At 41.8% G+C, this 25344-nt stretch overlaps 2 protein-coding genes across 3 annotated transcripts; both read right to left on the bottom strand.

Moving 5' to 3' along the window:
- Positions 1-1604: 1604 nt before the first annotated feature.
- Positions 1605-12107, bottom strand: LOC103723353 (Peptidase family M48 family protein). 2 transcript variants are annotated; one of them, XR_016413123.1, is made up of 4 exons: positions 10675-12049; positions 10445-10596; positions 1991-2503; positions 1605-1840 (listed from the first exon to the last, which is right to left on the bottom strand). XR_016413123.1 is itself a non-coding variant. In XM_008814247.6 (3 exons), exons 1-3 carry the CDS (start codon positions 11581-11583, stop codon positions 2254-2256), a joined length of 1311 nt encoding a protein of 436 aa, XP_008812469.1. In that variant the 5' UTR covers positions 11584-12107; the 3' UTR covers positions 1605-2253. The 2 variants fall into 2 exon arrangements, 1 of the variants encoding a protein (XP_008812469.1); XM_008814247.6 differs by having other exon boundaries at positions 1605-2503; positions 10675-12107.
- A 2736-nt stretch (positions 12108-14843) lies between these two features.
- Positions 14844-21947, bottom strand: LOC103723354 (receptor protein kinase TMK1-like). Its single transcript, XM_008814248.6, has 2 exons — positions 19537-21947; positions 14844-15556 (listed from the first exon to the last, which is right to left on the bottom strand). Exons 1-2 carry the CDS (start codon positions 21743-21745, stop codon positions 15102-15104), a joined length of 2664 nt encoding a protein of 887 aa, XP_008812470.4. The 5' UTR covers positions 21746-21947; the 3' UTR covers positions 14844-15101.
- Positions 21948-25344: the final 3397 nt, after the last annotated feature.

The raw sequence follows: 25344 nt of genomic DNA on the forward strand, positions 1-25344 counted from the left end.
CCATTTGGAGTTGGCAAAACAAGATTCTATTTACCACAGAATGCTTGCTCAGATTGTATCACTTGCTGCCACTTGGGTAAGAGGGTCGGGTGTTCGATTCTTGGTTGGAGTCAGTCTCCATGGGAGGGGCAGATATACTGATATAGGGCAGAAAAAGGTAGAGATTAGCCCCTCCTAGTCTCGAAAAGGAAAACAAGGATCTGTTCAACCAAGGAACGCGAAGGAAATACAGGTGGACCAAGAACTAAAAGAACCCGATATATATATATATATATATATATATATATATATATATATATATATATATATATATATATATATATATATATATAACAGGCATAATTTCAGAGGGAGCATAGCTACAAACAAGAGTTTTCTTGTGTCACATGGCATTAGAGTACTGGTATGATTCAAGGGTTGGTGAATTCAAAAAGCACCAATTCAGCACCAGTTCAACTCAAAGAACAATTTGTGCAGATTGATATATAGGTGTTCGATCACATTTTTATTTTCAAAAAACATCGAAGAAGGAACAAGATAGTCGATAAGTTATGAGAGGTTTGAGGATTGCCTGAAGGATCAAACTTGCTGATCCACTAGTGGCCGGCCAAATATATATGACTGCGCTTGCATGGTACGCGTACTCCGGCCGGCTGATCACTTTGTCATCAGTCCTATTTCAAACTCCCATGGCATCCAGGTGCTTCAACAGAAATTGTTCACTGATTTTAAATGCCCCTATGGCGCCTTGGGAGCACCATCTGCTAATCATATGGGAGCTCTAACATTCTATTTCTTTATTCCTTCTCTTTTTAATTTTTTTGGGCTGTGGAAATAGTCAGATCAGGCCAATACAAACCAAGATGTCAAATGAGGACCAATAAGCCAATGGACATACAGACCATAATCTCATCATTTGTACCACCAAATTTAGCACATAAACCATGTCACTGCATAGATTCAATTGCTCCCATTAACCCTGCATAATGTCTCCCAGAACCTCCAGCCCGGCCTCCACCAAAGAGTTTGGGAAAATTCTTGATGAATTCATTCTGTAGGTTGCTTCATTGTTACAAAATCCTCACCTAAAGTATAATATAGCTGCCAGAAAAACACAATACCCTGACTTTCTTAAAATCTCAAAAGGTGCTGAGTTGGAATCCAATTCTAAGGATTCTTATGGTTTCAGAGAATAATCCAGCTATAGAAGAACCGGGGAAGCAGAGCTCCCCTTTTTCCACCCGCCTCTTTGATTTTAAGAATGCTAGTTTTAAGGACCAGTGATTACCTTTCTCGGACCCTTACTGCCCAACCGGTGAGCTGACAGCTAATGCGTTCTGCTTATTGAACAGCATCTATGGTTAGTCCGTGATCCTCAACTTCATCACACAAGTTCTAAGCAAAACCAACCCAGAAGGCATGGCGTTGAATGATTCAGCTGCCAAGAGAAGACTGACCAACTCAGACTAGGTAAAGAATGGAGCAATTTAAGCATGCATGCAACCCTCAAAACGAGCCAGAAGAACCATCATCCTGGCTTAAGACCTACTGCAATGAGATGCAGGAGGGAAACCAGTTAACACAGCAGAAGGGCAAACTAGTCATATAGAAATTAAGATCAGCTCTCTTGACACCAGAATTCATCCATGAATACATTATTGGATTTCATCACAAACAAATGAAACAAATAATCTTTCTCCTTCACTTACAACAACACAGACACCATCAATCTCTCTCTCCTGCAACAACACAGACGCAGATGGAGATGTATGTGCGCCTTCATTAATGGAGCTACTATCACCCTCAGCAGTCGGTTCCAAGGACAGGTCCAACAATTCTCCTAGCACCAGTCATGCATAGACAAAACAAAAAATAACTTTTAAAGAAAAAGAACCTGAAGATGCTTGCAATCTCCTGACTCGCCCTCAGGAGCTAGAAGTTCACCAATTTAGATAGTTGACAGAAATTGCTTGCAGATTTTCATCATTACCATGTTTTTGCCCTGGAGAACGTACTCAGCAAAGAAGTTCCTGGTGAGGGTTGTTCCATATTATGGCCAAGTGAATCAACTGCTTATTCTGGGTTTTCCAACTACATGTTTACAACTGGAAAGGAAATATCAACCTAATGAACAGTAGAAACAGGTGATCTGTTCTTTGATCCAACCAAAGATCCCACCCTTACTCAGGCCAGACATGATGAGAGGCATGGCTTGTCCGACAAAAACTATACCTAACATGAGAGCGCTAGTGCTTAGAGGAAGCCTCCCACCCCATGACCAGCAGCAGATTCTCTATATATGGTCAGTGCTTCTTCCATGACCTGAGCTTGAGATAACAATTGCGATCTTTTTTTGCCAGATGGATGAGTGGAGAGATAGTCTCTTAGTGCTGAATCTCCCCCAATTTGTCCCAGTTTCTCGTAGACTTTTGGGGCCACACGGGGGTCATATCCAGCGGAAGCAAGTAGCAAGAGACCAATATAATCTGCCTCCATTTCCATCCTGACAAGACAATCCATCTATGAACAATGTATACGACAAAAATGCACTGACAACATCTGTGAACAATATATAGAACTGATGGCAATGTGATCATTAATTTTCGATGTTAAAGACTAAATAATAACGTAGAAACAAAATTTTAGCAACCTCAGTCAAGCATGAACAAGGTAGCAATGTTAGACATGTCAGAAGTATTGAAAATTTCACATGCTGCAATATCTACAAGTTATCAGAACATATATCACATCCCATGTAACTCCCAACTCATGTTTCTTCAGGAATAAAATCATATATTGCATAGTTAAACTTTAAAACTGCTAAACAGGTGCTAGGATGTATGCAGAAGCAATAAAAAGCTACTCGCATAACTAACAGTGCCCCTAGCGAAAGGATATGCAAGGAAATATAGTAATACTGAGGTTGCAATTCACTTAACCAATATGCATTATATTTAGAATAATATATATGGCTAAAAGAAAGTTTTCTGTTTGAGCTATAATTTTATGGGTCCCGTACAAATTCCGATTGCCAAAAAGTTCAATGACAATTATTTTAACAAATGAACAAAATGTTACCAGGTCATCCACTACTAGCTAGCACAATAATGAAACAAATGAAACAAAAATAAAAATTCATAGATCAAGTAAGTCCACTAGCATCAAAAGGGATATCAAGGACTACAAAAGGACAAATAAAAAATCAACAAGAAAACATCTGATCAAAATATTTCAATGTGTTGGCTAAGGTTAGTTAATTCCTATTATACTGTCCGTGGTACTTGGTCATTATCTTCTATGAGACACTTTATAGTGTTATTTCATGAACAGTTTTAGCAGTCCTAGAACTCTAAGACTAAATCGAGGTATAACTAGCAATGAATTTCTTGAAGTCATCCATGCATTCATCTATCATGTCTATTGTTACCTTTTCAACTAAAAGAAATATGATATGGATTCTTATCAGATAGCCACATAAAAGGCAGGTTTAGCACCCTTGACAGGCTTCACTGTTTGGCTAACCTTTGAAGCAAGGTTAGCCAAACCGGTACTAGGACCCATACCGGTCGGCAACCAATATTAGGACCCATACCGGTCAGCAACCAATATTAGGACCCATACCGGTCGGCAACAGTATTAGGATCCATACCGGTCGGCAACCAGTATTAGGATCCATACTGGTCAGCAACCGGTTCGGTACAATACCAGTTCGGTACAAGGTGAACTGGGTGGTTCACCCCAGTTCGGCAAACCTTATTTCAAGCCTTTTGAAAAGAGAGATGGGGGCGAACCAGTTTAAATTGGTGCAAACTGAGTGGTTTGCACTGGTTCCACTTTGAACCACCCAGTTTGGAGCGGTTCACGGCAATTTTCCGAATATACCGGCCGAACTGTGCTGGTTCCGCACCCATTCGGTTCGGTACAGGGTGAACCAAGTGGTTCGGCTCAATTGGCAGGCCATGCTTTGAAGATTATAAAACAGTTTTGCTCTTCAAAGGTAATTTCTTCATTCCTTTAATCAATATGAGTGAGTCATTCAGTTCACCTATTGGTTTCTCCCTGCAACAGAAACCACTGTAAAACCTAAAAGTCTAAGAGGACCTTCTAAATATGCATCAGAACATTTAATGCCTCACACATGAGTTGTACATACTATTGGTCCACCAAATGACAGATTTGGTCAAATTATTCCAGGTTTTTCTGACTGCTATCAAAATAGAAGCTTTTCTATCATGATTATCTTTTTTTTTTTTGGTTAGATATCTATTATGATTATCACAGCCAAAAAATTCACACAGAAAAGTTTAGGTTCCCACTTGTGCTTTTGTAGTAGATGTAAAATCATTACTTATATCATCTTCTCAACACGTGCAGCACAACCCATTAATAAAGTAACATGGAGTTCATTCTGTTAACGAAGGTTCATATTATGCACATGGCATAGTTCTGGTAGATTTAAATTGTAACTGAATTTCCCTGCTTAGGTCTCTAGGGCATATCACTTCAGATTCTCTTCCTCATAAGTAGGAACCCCTACATCTTCACTTGAGCATCTGATGAGTGATGTAGCCTCTTTCTGATTGAAGGCTACAGAAAGAAAATATATAACAGTTGATTGATTCATATATATTATAAAACAATTCAGATCTGAATTGAGATTTGATCTGTCACAAAGAAGTAGTGTGCTGTATTTTCTTACAGCAACAATGAGAACTGAATAATATGGAAAATGTGAGAAGAAAAGCAGAAAAAGACAATGCATAGAGTAGAGAAGGAAACAACAGAGAATAAGAGGAAGAAGGGAAGGAGGCCTGCTGCCTCTCTTTGTACAATTCCTAGGCCAGCAAAACAGCCAACCACCTTTATATTGCCTCAATTAACCACTAATCCTAAACCTGTTAGGACTCTCTAACACTATCTGAGACCCCCTATTTTCTAGGATACTCTTTATATTTCATGGTTAATGCTCACAGTGCTGTAGCATGAACAGCACTTGTGAATAATATGCTACAATACATCTACCCACTGAAAATAGAAAATTAATGACTTAAAAACTGAACCTAATAAATTAAAAACTAAACAATTAAAAATGAAATTACATCAATTGCTCCGTTGCATGTTGGCCTGTCCTTGAGCTTGTTTGGCTGAAGTAGTTTTCACTTGTATATGGATGCAATATGCCTTAGCCATGATAAGTGCTGTCTTTCGAGTGAATCCTGATTGCTTTTGGCTGATAGTTTATGTGGCCATTAGTAGCATAGGTTGGAGAGCCAAAGCTTCTTTTAGTTGAAATTATAGGTGCTGGATTGTGGAAAATGTAGGAACCACATCACATAAAACCTCCTCAGTTTAGATTTTTCCAATTGAAAACCTCTTCATCTGTGCTTATATACCGTATCAGATCTGGCTGGATAGGAATGCCTGCATCTTTGATGGTAGCAAGGCATCTCCAAGGGTTGTGGTGGACAGAGCCATCCGTCAGGTGACGGAGATTATCGCCACTACTCAGGCACAGTCGCCGGAATGGGCTAGGGACATCTGGGGCTCCCATTTCGCTGCTACAGTGCCCCGAGTTACTCTTGATTCTTGGGGGGGCCCACCCCTTGGCTATCTTAAGGTGAACTTTGACGGTAGCGCATTGGCGAGAAGAGACAGAAGAGATTGATTGCGGCAGGTGGGAGCCGCACCTGTGATATGACTGCTATGGGAGGAGAGCTCAGGGCAGCGTGGGAGGGAGTCACCTATGCGAAGAGGTTTCTAGGGGCAGACTGCATCATCCTGGAGGGAGACTTGATTATGGTGACTAAGTAGATTCGTGACATCGAGCGACAAGGCGATGGCATTTCAAGGTGTTGAAGTTAACCTTAAGAAAGTGCAAGCCAGTAAAGAATGACCATAACCTTAAAACATGCATGAAGTTAGGAGTTTTTATAGCCTAGCTACTTTTTATAAGACGTTAATTAAAAGTTTTAGTACTGTATGGCTCCCATAATAAATTGTAGGAGAAAATGAGGGTTTACATGGTAAAAGGATGCAAACAAGGCATATCTAGATAAAAAAGAGAACAACACAAGCCCCTGCTTAAGGCCTTCTAGACTTTTCTAAAATTTTTGTGGTAGTTTGTGATGCTTCAGGGGTAGAATAAGTGGTCCTTCCAATTGCTATTTTAGTGATAAATTAAACGAGAGAAGACAAAATATTTTACCTATAACAAAGAATTGTATGCAATTGCAGGCATTGAGATATTGGAGATATAATCTCCTATCTAGAGAATTTATGTTGTATTCGAATCATCAAACCCTTGAGTATTTAAACTCTTAAAAAAAATTAGGTCTCGAACACATTAAATGGGTCGAGTTTATCTAGTAGCTGTTTTAAAGCACCAGTCTGCTATAGAGAATAAACCTACTGATGCAGTTAGTAGCAGCGTATGCCGAACCGGCCCGTACCGGCCGGTACGGGCCGGTACAAACCGGTCCGGCCAGCTACCGGTACGGCGGAGCCGTGGAAACCGGTACAGGCCGGTTCCTTGCCGGAGACGAAGAAGACGAGGAGAAAAAGAGGGAGCGCGGGGAAGAGAGGGAGGGAGTCCACCTTCGGCCGCCATCGGAGAGCCGCGGAGGGGCGTCGGAGGCCGGTGGGGGGCGGCGGAGCCGGGCGGGGGACGGGGGAGCCCGCGGGGGCGCTGCGGAGGCCGCGGCCGCGGCCGCGTCACTGTTTCGAAAGAAACAGGGGACGCGGCCGCGTTTTTTAATTTGGGGATTTTAAGTGAAGTCGGCAAATCGGTTGCCGACTTCACTTAAAATCCCCAAATTAAAAAACGCGGCCGCGTCCCCTGTTTCTTTCGAAACAGTGGACGCGGCCGCGGCCGCGGCCTCCGCAGCGCCCCTGCGGGCTCCGCCGCCCCCCGCCGGCCTCCGACGCCCCCCACCGGCCTCCGACGCCCCTCCGCGGCTCTCCGATGGCGGCCGAAGGTGGGCTTTCTCCCTCTCTTCCCCGCGCTCTCTCTGGTGCTCTTCTTCTTCCCCGGTTCCGGCGGGGAAGAGCTTCCCGGTTCGTACCGCCCGGAGCACGGTACGAACCGGCCCGTACCGGTCCGGTAGGCAACCGGTACGCCTACCGGATCCGGTACGGTGGACCTTGGTTAGTAGAGTAATGGCCATCTTCTATTCTGCTCATATCAAGGTGATTGAATGAGCATATATAAGATGAATATGTTTCTCATCGAGATCTTAGTGAAATTTACAATTCATTGATGAGTGATGCACTTTCCAAGAGTGTAGACTTTATTATTGATGAGATTATTTTGTAAGGGCAACTGATTAGTGTTTGCTGGTCATTTCGGTCAAGATAAGAGCATTGCTATGGATGAGGATAGATTCTTTCGGCGGAGCCTTAAAAGGGATTCACATGTACGGTTTCACAATATCGTAGTTGTCAATTAGCCAAGGCTATATACACAATTACCTATACTACACACATTGTGGCAAGACTTTAGCATAGACTTTGTCTTAGAACTTCCACATACCATTAGATATCACGATTCAGTACTTGTTGTGGTGGATAGATTTTTAAAATTGATTCATTTTATAATATTATAAATTTCTTTTTTCAAGAGACTATGTACATGGCCTTCTTAGGACCAAGGTCCACCGTACTGATTGTACCGACGTACCGATGGAAACCAGCACTGTACCGGCGAAGACAAAAAAAATAATGCGCGGACGCACGCGCGTACGCGTTAGATGCCACAGAGTGGCATTAATCCACGCGCTACCCCGCGCGGGCTAGCTGTCCCGCATAGCGTGAGCGCACTACCCCGCGAGCATGGGGAACCGTGTGCGGGCGCAGTTCTCTGTGTGGGGAACCGCGCCAGCTCGTGGGCGCGGTTCTTTGTGCGGGGAACCGCGCACGGATGCGGTTCCCAGAGCGGGAAACCACGTGAACCCACGCCCGTGCGGGCGCTCTTCTCCGCGTGCGGGACACCTGCGCTTGGGCGGGTGCGAACTGGCCTGGTTCGCACCGGTACCAGCTTGTACGGTGCGAAATGGGCCAGTTCGCACCGATACACGTACAAAACCATTCGATTCCGACCCCTTCTAGGTCGGAATCGAAATTATATGCCGTACCGAACTGGTGCCTATCGGCACCGGTCCGATACGGGCTGAACCCACCGGTTCCGGTCGGTTCAGCATACCATGCTTATGACAACTACTTCAGATCATGATGTTAGATTTTAGTTACTTTTGGAAGACCCAACGAAGGATGCTAAACACCAAACTCCAATTTTCATTAGCTTATCATCCATAGATAGATGAACAAACTTAAGTAGTGAATCATAGTCTTGAAGATCTCCTTAGGTGCTTGTTTTTTGTATTTTTGCTAAGTATCTTGTTAGGTGTTTATTTAATCCTTTTAATGCCAGAATTTTCATATAACAGCTCTATACACCAATCCACTAGTCATAATCCTTTTAATGTAGTCACATGTCAAATGCAACAAAACCTATAAATCTCATTCCTTCATCACCTGAGTCTAGACCCAGTGAACCTGCAAAAATATTTGCTAGGCATTTACATGACTTGCATGCTGAGATTATAGGAAAGATTTTCTTGAGCGATCAAAACTACAAATCTGCTGCAAATATCCATTGAAAGTTTCAAGAATTCCAATAAGGCAATATGGTGATGATGGGTGTTCTTCTTCTAAAGAGTGTTCTAAAGAAATTTCAGGCCAAAAATACAAGACTATAAAAGATTCTCCACAAAATAATCCCAACATCTATATTATAGATTTACCTCCTAACATGGGGATTAGCCCCACTTAATATAGAAGATTTTACCCTCTACAAGGAATCAACTAATGATCCCTTGGGTGGACAACCAATTATTGATCCCTCTTTTACCGGTTCACAGACATATCCTACCTCACATACTCTAGCTATACCACTACCACCACTTTTCCTAAGAAGAGAGAAGAGATTGGAGATCTTTTAGATGGCCAGATCATTTCCACTCGCTAAAATGGATATCAGCTTCTTGTCAAGTAGCGGTGTCAACCAATTGAAGATTGTACAAGGATCTTAGAAATAGAACTTCAAAGACTTAATCTTGAGTTGTGCGATTTACACCGCAATCTTCATTCGCCAGAGGTGAATTCTCACAAGCCAAGGAGGATTGACGAAGACCAAAATACATTCAAGACTTATTATCATTGTTGACATTGAAATAAAAATTTATGGAGTGGAAACAAAAAGATACAAAACTGATTAAGAGTTTAATGAAGGCCAAAATTTAAGTCTTCAAGCCATATCCAAAGCTGATTAGGATCTTAATGAAGACAAAAACTTAGTCTTCAAACCTTACAAGGCCTTAGTCTCATTGTTCAGTCATTAATGAGGTCCATATATTTTTTATATTATTTTTTGTGTTTTGTAATTTCTTAGTCAATTAGGTTTAATTGCTTGAGTATCAGCAACTTTATTTTATTTTAATCTTACTTGACCAGCAAAAAATTTCATGCAACTCTATTCACTTGCTTGAGGGTCAAGAAACATTGTTGTATTTTAAGTTTACCCATTCCACAATATCTTTCTTGGCCAATAAAGGTAACTCGGATATGAAGGAATTTATATGTCACTTTCAAGCTATCTATAAGCAAATAGCTGCCCCCACCCCAAGATGACAGGTAATATTGATGAACGAAATCAGTTTTTCTATGTGAGTTCCTTCATGTGAAGCGAAGAAAGGGTGAGGCCTTCCAGAGTGGTTCTGGGTTACCTTTGAGTTTTCCCTCGTCAGATTTGAGGTTGGCTGTGAGGCAATTTATCATATGTCACTTTCAAGCTATCTATAAGCAAATAGCTGCCCCCACCCCAAGATGACAGGTAATATTGATGAACGAAATCAGTTTTTCTATGTGAGTTCCTTCATGTGAAGCGAAGAAAGGGTGAGGCCTTCCAGAGTGGTTCTGGGTTACCTTTGAGTTTTCCCTCGTCAGATTTGAGGTTGGCTGTGAGGCCCTAAATAGTGAACCTATATGCTATCCCTTTGCCTATCTTTCTCTCCTATATTTTTTATTCTTTCAATTTTTTGTGATTTTCTTGTTGTTTCTTTCCTTTTACTTCAATTTCTGTCAAAAACTTAGACATGAACTTCAAATCCAGCAAAATTAGTAGTTTAGTCTTACCATCATAAAGCCCATTCAACCCTTGATTTTCTTAACCCCTAAGCCATCCTACATCAATTGGACATCTCAGAAACTTATCAAAACTTTATAGTTAGACCTCTATCCCTCCAATGTATTGTATTGCGATTGAACCTTGAATCATGATCCACCCATTTAAGCATCCAATTTTCTGTGTGAATTTTCTTGATGGCACCAGCAGTAAGCACATGAAAGATTTCAGAAGCTTCTTAAGCGATCAAGATCATAACTGACATACCGCCTTGAGTGAGGAAGCCTAAGGACAAGAGTTGACATCGCATTGATAAGATCAGGCATCGCCAGGAATTGCAAAAGAATCAACTGCAATAATGCAACCCACAAATTCTTCGTGATCCCTTCTGCGACATGCCGGGCAACACAATGGCCAACCTACAATCAGATTCAGATTCTCACAACACCTCCAAAACCAATTTTAAGTAGAGAAATTGAACAAAAACAGAACAATACCTCATGACCTATGACCGTGGCGATCTCAGCATCGGTCCTGAAATGGTCGAGCAACCCCGTGAACACGACAATCTTGCCGCCCGGAAGGCAGAAGGCATTGACGGTGCTGTCTCTCACAACCAGGATCTCCCAATTCAATCCTTCCAAGTGCTTGACCGCGGTCCCGCGAGCCTCGCCCTCCTTCCGGCTCTTGTGGATCCACCTGTCGTCAAGAATCTCATCCTCTGGGCTCCATTTTTCTTCAATTTTCGCTTCCTCACGTCTCAATGCTAGAAGAGTGTCCCGGGAGCGCTCAGGGATGGCCAGGTCGGCGGCGGCGGGGAACTCGGAAGCGTACTCCATGTCGCTCCAGCGGCGCTCGTCGTGGCGGAGACCGCGCTGGAGAGCGTCGATGATCTCCTTGGCGATAAGGCGGACGCGGATGCTGTCGGGGTGGAGTGCGGGGAGGATCTTGCCGCGGAGGGCAGCCTTGAGCTGCTCGAACTGGGACTCGCCGAGCTGGCGCTCGAGGGAGGGGGAGAGGAGGATGAAGTGGGTGCGCTTCGTGTAGGGGACGCTCTCGAGGTTGCCGTAGTAGACGCTGATGGCGGCGCCGCCACCGACGACGGCGACAAGGAGGACGGCGCGGGGGTTCTGGTACCAGCGAGGCCCGCCGCGACGGCGGAAGTGCTGGAGCTGGCGGTTGTCCACGTAGTAGTAGTAGCATCGCCTCCAACCCCCTGTGCTGGCGCCGGCGCCGAAGGGGGCGGCGGGGCGGAAAATTCGGGAGAAGGGGGCGGAGCGATTAGAAGGAGGAGGGGGAGAGTATCGGAATCCATTGGATCGCGCGGTTGGGGTTTTGGGAAGAGGATTTCGATAACGGGAGAGGAGAGAGGAGAGGGAGGCCCTTGCTTTCCGGGAAAAATTCATTTTATTTTTTTTTCGTTAATGCTGGGAGAATTTTTTTGTTAAGAAGGGGAGTTATTTGGATTTATGGATTGGTAGCGAGGGAGGACAGGGGAAAGCCGAGTGAATGATCGACCGACCGCCCCCAGGGAGGGGAGGGGGAGAGAAGAGATGATGCATGCGGTGAGTCCGGGGAGAAGAATGCCGGAGATTGGAGACTCGTCTGGAACTCCTTGGTTTCCACTGGACACGGGAAGAGCAGAGGTGGTTGTGGCCACCTCTTGCACGTGTAATCTCACGTGAGACAACGGGCGTTGTTATTTTTTTTAAAAAAATAGAAACAACAAATTTTTGATAATAAAAAATATATTTTATTTATTTTTTTAAAAATGAGAACAATGAAGAAGAAAAAATAAGAAATGAGAGCAACGATATGGCCGAGGATGAGCAGGAGCTCGATGTCGGATGAAGAGGCAATCAAGAGAGAAGTAAAGAAAAATAATAGGAATAGAGCTAATGATAAGGTCAAGAACAAATGATAGCTCGGCATCGAATGGAGAGATGGTTGGTGAGACTTGAAGTTACATCCGATATGAGGGGTATAAGAGATTATGTGGCACCATGTAGCAGAGCATTTTGATGGCATATAATAGGTGGCCATTGCCATCAAATTTATATTTTGCAGCAACTACCTAAGCCCGTAATGAAGTTTGACTTAATATTAGCTAGGCAGCGAGTTTGCACATCAATGTATGCTACGAATTTTTAAGGAGTAGAGCCCTAAGCTTCCTTAATTCTTGGGTGAACATACCACTTCCCATGAGATTAAATGAAATCCTCTTCGATATATGGAGTGTCCCCATAAGAATACCCAAAATTCCTCTCCTAATTGCATGTAAATAGTAAAAGGAAAATGTACAGAGATATAGCGTAGATAGGCAACCACGTCAATACGAACTAAAGCAAGGTTGCTATCTCTACAAAGAAGGGAGTTTTCTGATATTCGTGCTGTCACTTTATGAAGAAGAGGATTAACGCTGGCTAGCTTTAGACGAGACCCCGAAAGTGGAACACCCAAGTACTTTCAAACTCTCTCCTTCAATGGCATTTGTAAGATTCACCGTGTTTGTCTCTTGGAGCTAGGGGGTGTAGCCGGACTGAATATGATATGAGATTTTGCAACAATAATTGATTGACTTGATAAGGCATAATAAAGGTCAATGAGAGCTTCCAAGCACAGAATATCTTGTGTCATTGCTCGGGCCTCTAATAAGCAATCATTTGCAACAAAGATATAAGAAAAAGAAGGCCCTATCCTTCCTAGCTAAAAAGCTTGAAATGCTTGGTTATTAACAGCCAACTACAATAGGCTAGAGAGTATGTCAAAACATAAGATAAATAAGCACGGGGATTAAGGCAACCCTATCGTAAACCCATAGTTGGGTTGAAACAAGGTGTAGGAGAACCATTTATTAATAAAGAAAATCTAGGTTTTGTGACATGCCTGCACCCAACTAATAATGTAGGGGTGAAGTCGAAAATGCCTAATATGGATAACGCAAAGTTGCAATTGACTCTATCGGAGGCCTTCTCTATATCTACCTTAATTGCCACCAATGACTTTATCCTAGGAGAATTTTGTGAGAAGTGCATGATTTCTTGGTCTAATAGGAAGTTTTCTGTGATTCAGTGGCTAGGCACAAAAGCCCCTTGCATAGGATAGATTAGTGCAGGCAAAAGAGGCTTAAGTCTATTAACTAGGTTATTGGTATTAGATAAGCCTATAGGCCTAAAGTTTGTTACTTGAATAGGGTTCAACCTTTTTGATATTATGATAATATAGGTTTGCTTCCGAGAGTGAGGCATTGAAGCATATCTGAAGTTGCTCTTGACAGTTAAAATCATAGTAGTTTTTGATGATATACTAGAACTCCTTCAAAAAGAATGGATAAAACCTATTTAGCCTCGGCACTTTGTCTGGTCACATTTTCTTGATTGCCCTTTCAATTTTGTTTTCTATAATCGCTGCATAAATAAAGTCATTGTGATATTTTGTTACCTTCTCTAGCATCAACAACAACCAAGAAGAGATGGTTTCCGAATGTTATTACCAATGGTTATGAAAGTGCTCAAGAAGTAAGTTTTGGATGGCTATATCGTCCTCTAGTGTGTGGCTTTGTGGATGTTGAAGTGTGTTAATGTGGTTGTGTCATCTTCTTGAGATTGTAGATCTGTGGAAAAATTTTGTAATGATGTCACCTTCCTTGAGCCTAGTAAATTCGGACTTTTGCCTCCAAAAGATCTCTTATATCTTTAGGTTATTGCTATAGGCTCGTAGGGTTTGAAGTAATTATATGTTCTAGTTGTGACAAAGCTTTCTTTGATTGAAGTTGCAACAAGACGGTGTTTAGTGCAGCTCCTACTCGAAAAATATCACCAACTTGTCATTTGTTCTAGTAGTAAAGCATCAATTTCTTGATGGACCACTTCATGTACTTCTTCAAAAGATAGCCATATTTTTTTGAAGCCAAAGGGCAAGGGGCCTCTTGATCGGCAAGCTACGATTGGAACTAGTATGAGATGGTGGCCAGATGCAAATCGGGCTAGATAACATACCTTTGATTTAGGGAATAACTGTATCCACTGATCTGAAGTAAAGGTTTGGTCTAATTATTCCCATACACAGGCTAGTCCTCGTTGGTTATTGCACCATGTATAAGGGGTTCCTTGGAAGCCCAAATCAATCAGGCCTGTCATTTGCAGAAATGCACAAAATTCCCTAATATCCCTATCCATCCTGAAAAAGTATGACCACCTTTCTTATCCTCAGCATTTAAAATATAATTAAAGTCCACCATGGTCATAAAAGGAAGGTTCATAGACTGAACAACCATGGTTGACTACCGCACTGCTCTATGGTATGAGCCATTTGTGCTTGTGTACCCCACTCCTAAGATCCAAGTAGGACTCAAATTAGGTTGTAACAATGCCATACACTACCCAACAGTCCGCATTAATCTACCAACATTCTCAGGATCAGAGGAATGAGGGGGTTTATATGGTGTATCACTCAGGATCCCAAGCGAATGAGGCCGACCGAAAGGCCGATGGCCCTCAGAGGCCTTTTGGACACGTCTCCGTGCTCAACCATCCCCTCATGCCCGAAGAAGTTGGAGCAGAGTATCGCGATCACGATCTTTTGTTCTGCTTTTTGCTTCCTTCTATTCAAATTGTAGTCCAATATGGCCATTTCAGGCCTGGTCTTACAAATATCAAATACAGGATTGAACTGTTTAATGGCCATTAATTTTATTATTGGAATTAGGATCCACCCATTTCATTTACTAGGTGTAAAGGAAACAAGCTCTTGATGCTAGAGCAAAATGATAAAGGGAGAAAGTGAAAAAAAATGAGCAAAAGAGATTTGCTCTCCCCCAACAACATCCATTCCCAGTTAGAACGAGTGTGTAACAATATAAACAGTCATACAGCAACAGCAGAGCCTTCAGCAGAACATTGCTGAAGATGCCCTTACAATGCTTCTAAACGTATCTAATGCTGGGATCTTCATTGTACCATTCAGTAAATCTGCTTTCACCATTTTGCCATCCCTCAAGTCTGCCTCTGAGAGACATTTCTGGATCACCATCACTGTCATCGTCGCAGCTAGTGGGTTTCCACTTTTCCACGAGGGGAGCCAGCTTATTTACAGCATGGCTCATGTCAGGCCTCTGAGAAGGCTCGCGGGCTGTACAGTAGCGTGCAAGTTCTGCTACTTCCCATAAGCTTATGAGATCTTCTTCATCAAGATGAAGATTAGGATCTGGAGACGACTTAAGGAAGTTTTCCTTGTCAAGGATATTTCTGCGGAAGACATAAACCAGATTGGTATCTTCATCCGGGCGGGTATCATCGAGCACCCTCTCTCCAGTAATTAGTTCCATCAATATAACTCCAAATGCATATACATCAATCTTGGTTGTCACTTTTCCAGTAACTGCAAGAAAACCAAAATGTAAACCCATCATGATATTACTTATGACATGTAATCAGCAAATGAATAAAAATGGTAATAATGCACATAGTAGCTTTTAGTGTCACTGGACCACAAAATGGAGCCTAACTATACCTATTAGATTAGAATGGTCTCTCTTCAAATCATGTAATCACAGTCATAAATATGTAAAGTCTGCTACATGTGCATGAATTGTAGTTTATAAGGAAAAATTTTAGATCATGGACAAATCCCATGCAAAAGATATTGTAATATAAATTGACTGACCAAAGTTTTGCATTGAAGGGACTCAAAACTGCATTGACTAGCTAGCCAGAGCAACTATATTAGTGTTTGAATTAAGTTCAAGTACAATTAATACAGGAGTTAGAAGTTTTAGATATGTTGAAGGATATATAGTTATGCCTGATACTGAGTTATTAATTGTAAAGTATTTTGAAGTTCGGTTCTAGCCTATTCTTTCAGGGTGATAAGTTGAGTTTGGGGCACCATCCTTGCATTACTAATGTACAATTTTCAGGTTTTTGGAAGTTGGAACAATGAACTTTTAGTACATTCTTCCCAAATATGCCTACCTGGTCAAATTATAATGCCTTCAAACTGCAACAGAAGAACAAGAAACAAGTATGTTCTTTAAGTTGGAATTACCTTGTTTGGCTTGCTTGATAGAAAATATGTAAATAAATTATGAAGAAGATAAGAAACATGGATGGTTGGAATAGATTTATCATATTAATGATATAAAGAAAGAAAGAAATATTAATTTTCATCATCTTAAGGTTCAAGTGATCCTAGCTTACTGATGGGGGGGGGGGGGGGGTGAAGGTCATCCCTTAATTTATTGAGATACATAAATATTTGATCGTAAATATTATCGCGGTAAATTTCATATATAGGTTATGTGAAATGAAGGGAACCTACTTCACATGTTATTGTTGTTTTGTCTTCCTCTTGTTAAATTCTTATGTACTTTGTGCTAATGCAAAGTGAGATATCCCATCAATTCCTTTTGCTATATTTATGTCAAGATCCCTTCAAAGATCAAATACCCAATGTAGCTTCTTATTAATCCTTTCAGATTCCAAAATCCATGCAACCACTCATACAAAAGTTCGTGAACGGCAAGTTATTCCTTTCATTGAATGGCCAAGAAAACCAACACCATAATACACAAGAGACTCAAGCTCCATTTTAATTCTTACAACCAGACAACTTCAAAAGTTCCAATGAAGAAGGTCAAGATTTTGTTAGATGGGATATATTGATGAGGTAGTGATACAGTATCGTTTTTTCTTTTTTTCCTTTTTTGTCAAACCAACGCTATACCATTGCACTGTACTATGAAGAGGAATATACAAACCTAATGAAATCGATGCTTAAACAACCACCAACGTACAAAAAAGTAAAAAAGCATATAGGTGTGATTTATTCTTGCTGAAATTTGATGTCCAAAAAATAATGGATAGAGTATGAATTGTTTTGCAAGATCTTACGACAAGAAAATACAAAGGTTGAGAAGACACATGATATAATTATCTTCCTTCAGATTGAGAGAAACATATTGTTAATTAGTCTATAATGATGCTACTATTTATCAAAATGTCTTTGGTTGCATTCCATTACCAATTCTTTTAGAAGTTTTTCCAGGTCCCTTTGTTGCTTGATGTTGTAATTCTAACTCAAGGAAAGAAGTTATGGGATTACTTACAAGACAAACAATTGGAGGACAAATATGAACCAAATAAGACATAGCTTGACGGCCCACAAGAAGGGCATATGATGAGCATCACATCATATAACCTTCAGTATATTACCTATGAGGGTCAAGAATTACAAAAGGTAGAAAAAAGTTATGTACAGAAAAATTATATTGTAACATTTGCAATCTCATATTCATGGTTCACAAAGGATTCCGGAAAGAGCACTGTTTACTAAGCTATGTCAAGCAATTTTTAGTCCAGGAAGATCACTAACAAAGTCCACGTTTACTGGTAGGCCAGACCTAATCCACCTTTACAAACGTAAGGACAAAGCATATAGACAACAAGAGCTGCATTTTTTTTTTAAAATGTGGTATTATAATAACTTTTGATTTGTTTGAGTTGGATAGTAGCTCAAGTTTAAGAGTTGAGCTCTAGGATGCCTGCATTGTTGAAGAACCCTCTTCGACCAATAGATATAGTCTATAGTCTATACATATTAAAGAATTGTACAAGTTTGGAGATACGATAATGTTGTCAGAAAAAGTAAGTAGTGGCAGGTCATTTATGCGATCTCATAACTACAAACAAAACCAGGAGTGTGATCTGAACTTATTCTTAGAACTTTTAACTTGAAAAGAGTGATGCATTATACTAACTGTCATAGAAAAACATCCATGAAAAGTTTTGTTATAAAACATTAACACATCATCTTCTTTATTATTGTCAAAAAATACAAGAGATCACATGCTCTGGAAATGTATCCATATTAGGAGAAATTATATCCTACATGGTGTGCAACACATGGCTGTGCATGACGCCAATCACAGCTACTCATTCTTGCATTCCCCATTCATCAAGCGCTCATCTTGGTGCACCGCTACATGAACGAGCGGCTGCGATTGGCACGTGCACGGCCACATGGTGCACGCTGTGTAGGATATAATTTCTCCTATATTAGGGCACAACTAGGCTGTAACATTGTAGCACGCAGCAATATATGAGGGTTATCTGCCCTGTGTTAGTAAGCTCAAACTTTGATTCAACAAACTTCCTCTTCTTTAGTGGTAGCTGAAAATTGAAAGGTTTTATTACACATAACAGCCAAACCCATTATTAAAAGGATTCACCTAGATTCATTAACAAATAAACTGATGGGAAGATGATGTGAAGATGGAGTAAGTTACCTAATTATACAAAATCATTAAATTCCAAAGCTCAAGATCAAACAGAATTCGGCCTTTAAATCACAGAGGCAGCAATTGCTACAAACCTTCACCATTCACCTCTTCAAGGTCAAAAAGTTGGAGTCTGCCTCCACAATGATCCAGAAAAAGATCGGGTTCTTCAAAGGATCCTGAGGTTTAGATTGCTTGAGTATCCTACCTCTTAACCCGCATATCTACCCTTCATATACCACCATTTGCCATATAGCATCTTAATATGTCATGTAAAAACTGTACCTCAAAACCTCCATGCCCACCTTTTACCTACCCAAACTGACATCTCCGATGATAACAATCGTCATGAAATTCATAAATTATATTTTAACTTAGATAAGGAACTCATACATCTAAACGCTATCCCACCTCCAAGTAGAGGTATGAGATTTCAAACTGGCATAGCTAATGCAATTGATGAACAAGAAAGTGAAAAGGTGGTAGTTTGACAACACACCGACAAACAAGTTCTGTACAACAAATATGGCTGCTATGACACATGGAATGCTAATTGTTGTCAAATTCAATGAATAGATATGCAACGACATGTGAAAAGCTCCATCATATTCAGACACCAAATTTATGTAATATGATATATCACCCCTCAATGGATATATTGTGCAGCTGCCAATGTAAAGATCACAAAGCTCAATATTGTCTTGGTCAATACTATAATATTATCGCTTAAAGTTCCAAAGCAGGTTTTTTCATCTAATAAACAAGCTAGCAGTTGAAAATTTCTAGCTAACAGAGTGTAATAACATACTATGTCAAACATGTATCGTTAGCACTCATATCTACATTTGAATTTCCATGGATAGTGTACAAAATATAGTTGTTAGATAAGAATGTATTTATGGAGATGTGGATGTATGCATGTACTATTACTCAAGAAGCAACCTTTATATGTATTTGAATTTAATTCAGTCTACAGGAAACAACAAAGCACAACAAACCACCAATTTTTTTCTAGAACAAATAGAACCAATATAAACTATCTTATCGAATCACTAAATCAGGACGCAAAAACAAAAATACTTACTCGCATATTCAGGTGCAAGATATCCGAACGTCCCAGCCAGTCGTGTCATCATAGACTTCTGCTTATCTAGTGCAAGCTTGACCAATCCGAAATCTGAAACCTTAGCCCGCTTGTCATTGTCCAACAATATATTCAAGGGCTTCAGGTCCCTGTGGATGAAACTCTCCTGGGCCAAGCTGTGCAGGTATTGAACCCCTCGAGCCACATCCAGAGCTACTGCAAGCCTCTGCTGCCAAGTAAGAGGAGAAAACCCATTCTCACTGCATTCAAACAAGTGCTGCTCCAAAGTCCCCCCTGGCATATATTCATAGACCAACAGCTGCTCATCCTCATCGTCGCAATAACCTAGGAGGGCCACCAAGTGCCTGTGCCTTACTCTTTGCAACACATCAATCTCTGCTCTGAACTCTTCATTCCCTTTCTCACCTATCAAGCCAACCCTGCTCCTCTTCACTGCGATCATCGTCCCGTTAAGCTGCCCTTTGTAGACGACTCCGAATCCACCCCTCCCTATAATGTTGTCCTCGCTAAAATTGTTCGTGGCACTACGGATGGCATGGATCGACATGCACATGCCTTGCGTGTCGGTCGTACTCCCCATGTTGTTTTGAGTGTACCGTCCATTCCAGCTTCCATCATTCAAATTCATACCCATCACTCCTATCTTCACCAATTCTGGCTCATTTGCAGGGGTTTGTATAGCGACCCGACCAAATTTCTTGCGCTTCCTTCTGTGAATATAGCAGATCAATGCAGCCGCCAAGCACCCCATACCAACCAAAACACCTATAACTATTCCTGCAGCTGTAGCGGCTTGAAACTTTGATGAAGACCCATTTGAACCAGAATCTCCTCCGGAAGGATCCACTTCTTTGCCGATATTCGGGTTGCCTTCTTTCCTCACCTCCACAGTCTGACGGAATTCCGGTACTTTTCCTGAGAGGTCGTTGTTGGTAACATCAACAAGCGTCAGCTTCTGCAACTTCGTCAAGCTATCTGGTATTCGGCCCGAGAGGCTGTTGTTGCTCAGTATCAGCTTCTGCAATGAGGCAAAGTTACCAATGGCGGGAGAGATGATCCCACTGTAACGCCGGTTCGCAAAATTAAGGACCACGATGTCCTGGCCACCACAGGTCACACCTTGCCAATTCTTACAGGGATCGTTCCCCTGCCAGGATTCTGCGAGGTCCATCGGGTACTCGAAGCCCGCCGCGACTTCCAGCAGCGACGTCACTCTCGGGTCGCACTGCTCCGCCGGATTCTCGACACAGAATTGGTTGCCCTTGTCAATGTCGACGGTCACGCCATCGGCAAACTTAGGCATGGGGCCCTGGAGCTTGTTGTTCGACAGCGTGACGTTCTTGAGGGTGGGGGACGATATCAGCGACGGCGGGACAACTCCGGTGAGGAAATTGTCCCGGGCCCTGAAGTCAGTCAAGGAGGCGAGGTCCGAGAGATCCGGGATGGGCCCTGTGAAGCCATTTGATTGCAGCCATACCACTGACAGCTGGGTCATCCGTGCGATCACGTCGATCCGCCCGGTAAGCTGGGAGCCGGCCTGTTGATTGTTGAGTACAAGCGACTGAATATTGGATCCCTTGAAGGATGCCGGGAGCTCGCCTTTCATGGTGTTGTAAGAAAGTGTCAGCGACTGCAATTTGGGCATTTTGCCGAAGAAATCCGGGATGTTGCCGGTGACCCCGGCGTCGGAGGCGGAGAATACCACGAGATTCTCGCACTTGGATACATCATCTGGTATGGACCACGGTTTGAACGGGTTCTTGTCGAGAGTCATGGTCTGAAGGCTTGTGAGGCCGGAGAAGAAATCGGCAGGCATGGTGGAGAAGGCATTGCTGTCGATGTACACACTCTGGAGGCTGGCGAGATTGGCGAGGGAGGGGAGATCACCTTTAATCTGGTTTTTCTGGAGCTGGAGGGATTTGAGGGAGGATAGATTGGAGATGGAGGCGGAGAGCTCGCCGGAGACACCCTTGTTCCTGAGGTTGATTTCGACGACGCTCCCGCCTTGGCAGGAGACCCCGGGCCAGCTGCATGGGTCGCCGTTGGCGAGCTTCCATTGAGGGACGATAAGGCTCTTGGCGATGTCCTGCATGGCTGCACTGTCATCGCAGAGAGAGGGAGAAGGGAGGAGGGAGAGAAAGAGGAGGAGGAGCAGAGGGAGAGGAGAAGGGCTCCTAACCTTCCCCATTGTGAAGGCATGGGGAAGGGGGGGCGAGAGGAGGAGGAAGGAAAAGATGGCTTCAATGGCGGTCTCTTTTGGGGGATGGAGGATGGGAGAGAAGGGGAAACAACGGCGATCGAGGCGGAGAGATGGATGGGCCTCATGATTTCTCACCTCCCTCCGGCTCCCGGCTCTGAGCTTCCGCTGGCAAAAGCGCGTTTCCCACCTACTCCCTATTTTTGGGTCTCAAAATGAGCTTTTACCGGCGTGGCGGTCTGTCGGAATTCGGAATAGGGGAATGTCTGTTGACTTGACGAGCTGTCACAACACGTGGCTGCGCCCCCGTGTCTGACAATTTGCAGATGCCGCGTGGCTGACATATCGTCAAACATGTCGCTGAGTTTCTTCCAAGGGCCTCATGGAAAAGTGGAACGCTAAACTCTCAAGATGCTGCACCTATAAGTCTTTAGCCTGAAGTAATATTTTGAGCTGAATTAGAATTAAAGTCTTCCATGTAATCTACGTCTCCTGAAATTTCTTTATTAGCAAGCCAATCTATATGTTGATAGCCTTTATCGAATATATGAGAAGCCTTAAGTATTTGAACAACTTCTTTAATTTTTCATATATCTTTGAGTAGAGATAGATGAAGAGGACCAAGATTAAAGGAGCAGCAAATCCATTGCACTACTATAAGAGAGTCACCTTCTACCCAAAATTGAGTGGCAATAAAGCTACGCAAATACCTTCCCCGCCGCTCGTAGTTCAGCTTCAATAACTAAGGGCTGGCAAAATGATCAAGCATTAGTTTTCCATTGTGATCTCTGATAAAAAAACCAGCACCTGCAGGTTGATCTTTTGCAGACCCAGCAAAGCTAACCACATCGATACTCTAACGAGAGGGGTTGACCAGTAAATTATAATGAGAGAAGAATGAGGAGGGTCCAAAGAACCAGTGGTTCCCCATAGCCTTGCTGTTGCACTAATGGAATCCTTGTTCAGGCTTGAAGAAGTTCCCTTGCTAGATGAAAGCTAGGGTCTTTAGTAGTCACATAAATCCTCTTTAGTTGTCAATTTGCCTTGAAATACTTTGTTCATTTCTACAGGACCATTTTAACCAACCAGCATGAAGTAATACAGCTTGGTCATTATCACCGATCGCTCTATTATATACCATATGCAATAGATCATCAATAGAATAGCGTGATCAATATCTTCAATTTGATCCTCACATGGATAACAAAAACAATTATTGGGATGTAACAAAGCATGATTATATATAGTTAACTTATATGGGAGTCGTCGCCAAGACAATTTCCACCGGCAAATTCTAGTGTTAGTAGGAGATTTCCAAATCCAATCAAAATCATCCATTGGATGATCAATTTCACTATTGATAATATTATTATAGACTTCCTTCAAAAGCACCTTGCAATTCTTATTCTTTCCCCATTATTTGACTCATTGCATGTTTTAATATTGATGGGTGTGCATAGGAGCTTCGAATAAAGATTTTTGAGTTTCCATGGAAAACTCTCTCTCTCTCTCTCTCTCTAGGGCTCGGGGGAGTGTTCATCAAGGAGGGAACCCCATATAACAAATGAACAAAAATGCTCCTGAATGCATCAGCTATAGCTGGAACTATTTCAAATTATGAAAAATTATTATTAATTCAGAAATGTGCCTAGGGACATCATGCATGTAGCTGGCCCAAGCACCTTTTGCACTTCAATTGCCCCACAACGGACATAAGAACAATTGAACTCAGTGAGGCTGCCAACTAGGTCCGATATGTTTCTCATGCATGAGCTAACAAAGTCTACTTGCACTTTGTAATATAGGAGACCACGACTTTGAGAGCCTCCCTCTCGGCCACGTAGAATTTGCTTGCAAAGCTTGGACTGCACAAATGCCTTCCCATGCACCACGTAGCTCTAAAATGGGACTATCTGTACCATTGAAGGGAAAATACCAGCGGCAAGAAGCCAAGCCTAATAGTCACGAACCACAGAGGCAGCTCTAGCTATACTACTGGGTTTAAGGCACCTGTCAAATTTAATATTTTATAAACCATCCCATGGGGATGACATCGTCTCTCTACAAGAAGTTATCTTCTTATATCGGGCTTTAGGAGGTGGGGAGCAATTTGGTGAGATTTTGGTCCCACGTAATTGGAGGTTGTGTGGTGGATAGCCTAAGTAACTGATCATTCTTCTTTATCCTTAATCCTAAATACCAAAAATGATCATTTTTAAAAATTTCATGATCTTCAATTTTTGCTCTACCTTCAATCTCTATCTTTAATTTTACTAAAGTTACATTTCATACATTTAGGAGGACCATAGTAGAATACATAGAATATGATTTTAGTAAAATTAGAAATAGAAATGAAGCTAGAGTGAAATTTGAGAATCATGAATTTGTAAGAGCGATTATTTTCAGTTTTATGATCAATCATTTATAAATAAGTGAAAATTGATGATATCTGAAAGGATAATAGTAGTATGGGTGTGGTTTACGTCCTTTACACAATAAAAGCATAAGTTTTTTGCTGCACCTATTTCACTTCCACAAGTTGCTTTAAGATCTTGATTCCAAGATTTTAATTAATGGTGTGAAAGAAGATATTAGTCTATTTCTTAGGAGCCACAACCCCTCGTGTACCCATCTCCTCTCTCCTAATTAGATGTGCTTCTCATTTTACTGCCTAAATGCCGCCCATCAGGGTTCCTCTCCTAACCACCTGATTATCATTAATCCTTGCCTTCTAATCTCCATCTACCACATTGTTGCCTCCTCTTCTATACCTTATTGCTTTTACTATTTGTTTTCCTCCTCCACCCACCTCGCCCTTGTCTTTGCAGCTGCCTTCGTCATATCTAACCTCTTCTTCCTTTGGCTAGCAAATGCCAAACTTTATGTTATGCACCATCCATATTTAGAACAATCTTTCACCTATCTAATGGCAAATCAATGAGCCATAGGTGGAGAGGATCAGGGTGTTGTTAGGGGATTGGATGTGGTACTAGTGGTCAATGTAGCAACCTAGGAACACAAGCCATAATTTGGATGGGTTGGGTTGGGTCGAGGGGAAACAAAACCCAACGCAACTTCTATATCTCCAAAACATGGCCTAACCAAGCCCAATCTATATTGGAATTTCTCTAAGCTCAATTTGGATTGGGCCAGATTAGTTGGATCATATCAGATTGGGCTACATTAATTGGGTTAGATTGTGATGAAAAAAAAAGGAAAAAATGGTTAGTTTCTTTGTTAGAATAATAGTTATTGGATTGAGACCTCAATCTTTCATCAATTTTAATAATACACTTAAACAATATAATAAGCCTAAAGAGATAACTATACATATGAGTATATGAATATATATGAATTATTTATTAATTTATATATCAAGTTGGGTCAGACAAGGTTGGATTCAAAATGGATTAGGGTTGGATTTGTGTTGGCTTGAAGGTCAACCCTAACACAAACCAACCTAGGGTTAGGTTGGGATTTTTCGAGCTAAAATTATAAATATGATATTCTCTAAAGAGAGGGTCATAATAGGAGGCCAAGGAGGGTTTAGAGTTTTCATCAATTCTTTAAGGCTAAAAATTGAAAAACCA

This window comes from Phoenix dactylifera, chromosome 5, assembly GCF_051530095.1.
Source record: "Phoenix dactylifera cultivar Ajwa chromosome 5, Ajwa_hap1_PhDact_Kaust_v1.1, whole genome shotgun sequence".
Lineage (NCBI taxonomy): Eukaryota > Viridiplantae > Streptophyta > Magnoliopsida > Arecales > Arecaceae > Phoenix > Phoenix dactylifera.

Coding starts and splice junctions, on each gene's coding strand:
- LOC103723353 (XM_008814247.6), bottom strand. CDS start 11,583: ATGAATTTTTCCCGGAAAGCAAGGGCCTCCCTCTCCTCTCTCCTCTCC. Junction 10,597..10,674: donor CCACGGTCATAGGTCATGAG/GTATTGTTCTGT, acceptor ATCTGATTGTAG/GTTGGCCATTGTGTTGCCCG. Junction 2,504..10,444: donor AGGCTTCCTCACTCAAGGCG/GTATGTCAGTTA, acceptor TTGTCTTGTCAG/GATGGAAATGGAGGCAGATT.
- LOC103723354 (XM_008814248.6), bottom strand. CDS start 21,745: ATGGGGAAGGTTAGGAGCCCTTCTCCTCTCCCTCTGCTCCTCCTCCTC. Junction 15,557..19,536: donor TCTTGCACCTGAATATGCGA/GTAAGTATTTTT, acceptor GTTTTCTTGCAG/TTACTGGAAAAGTGACAACC.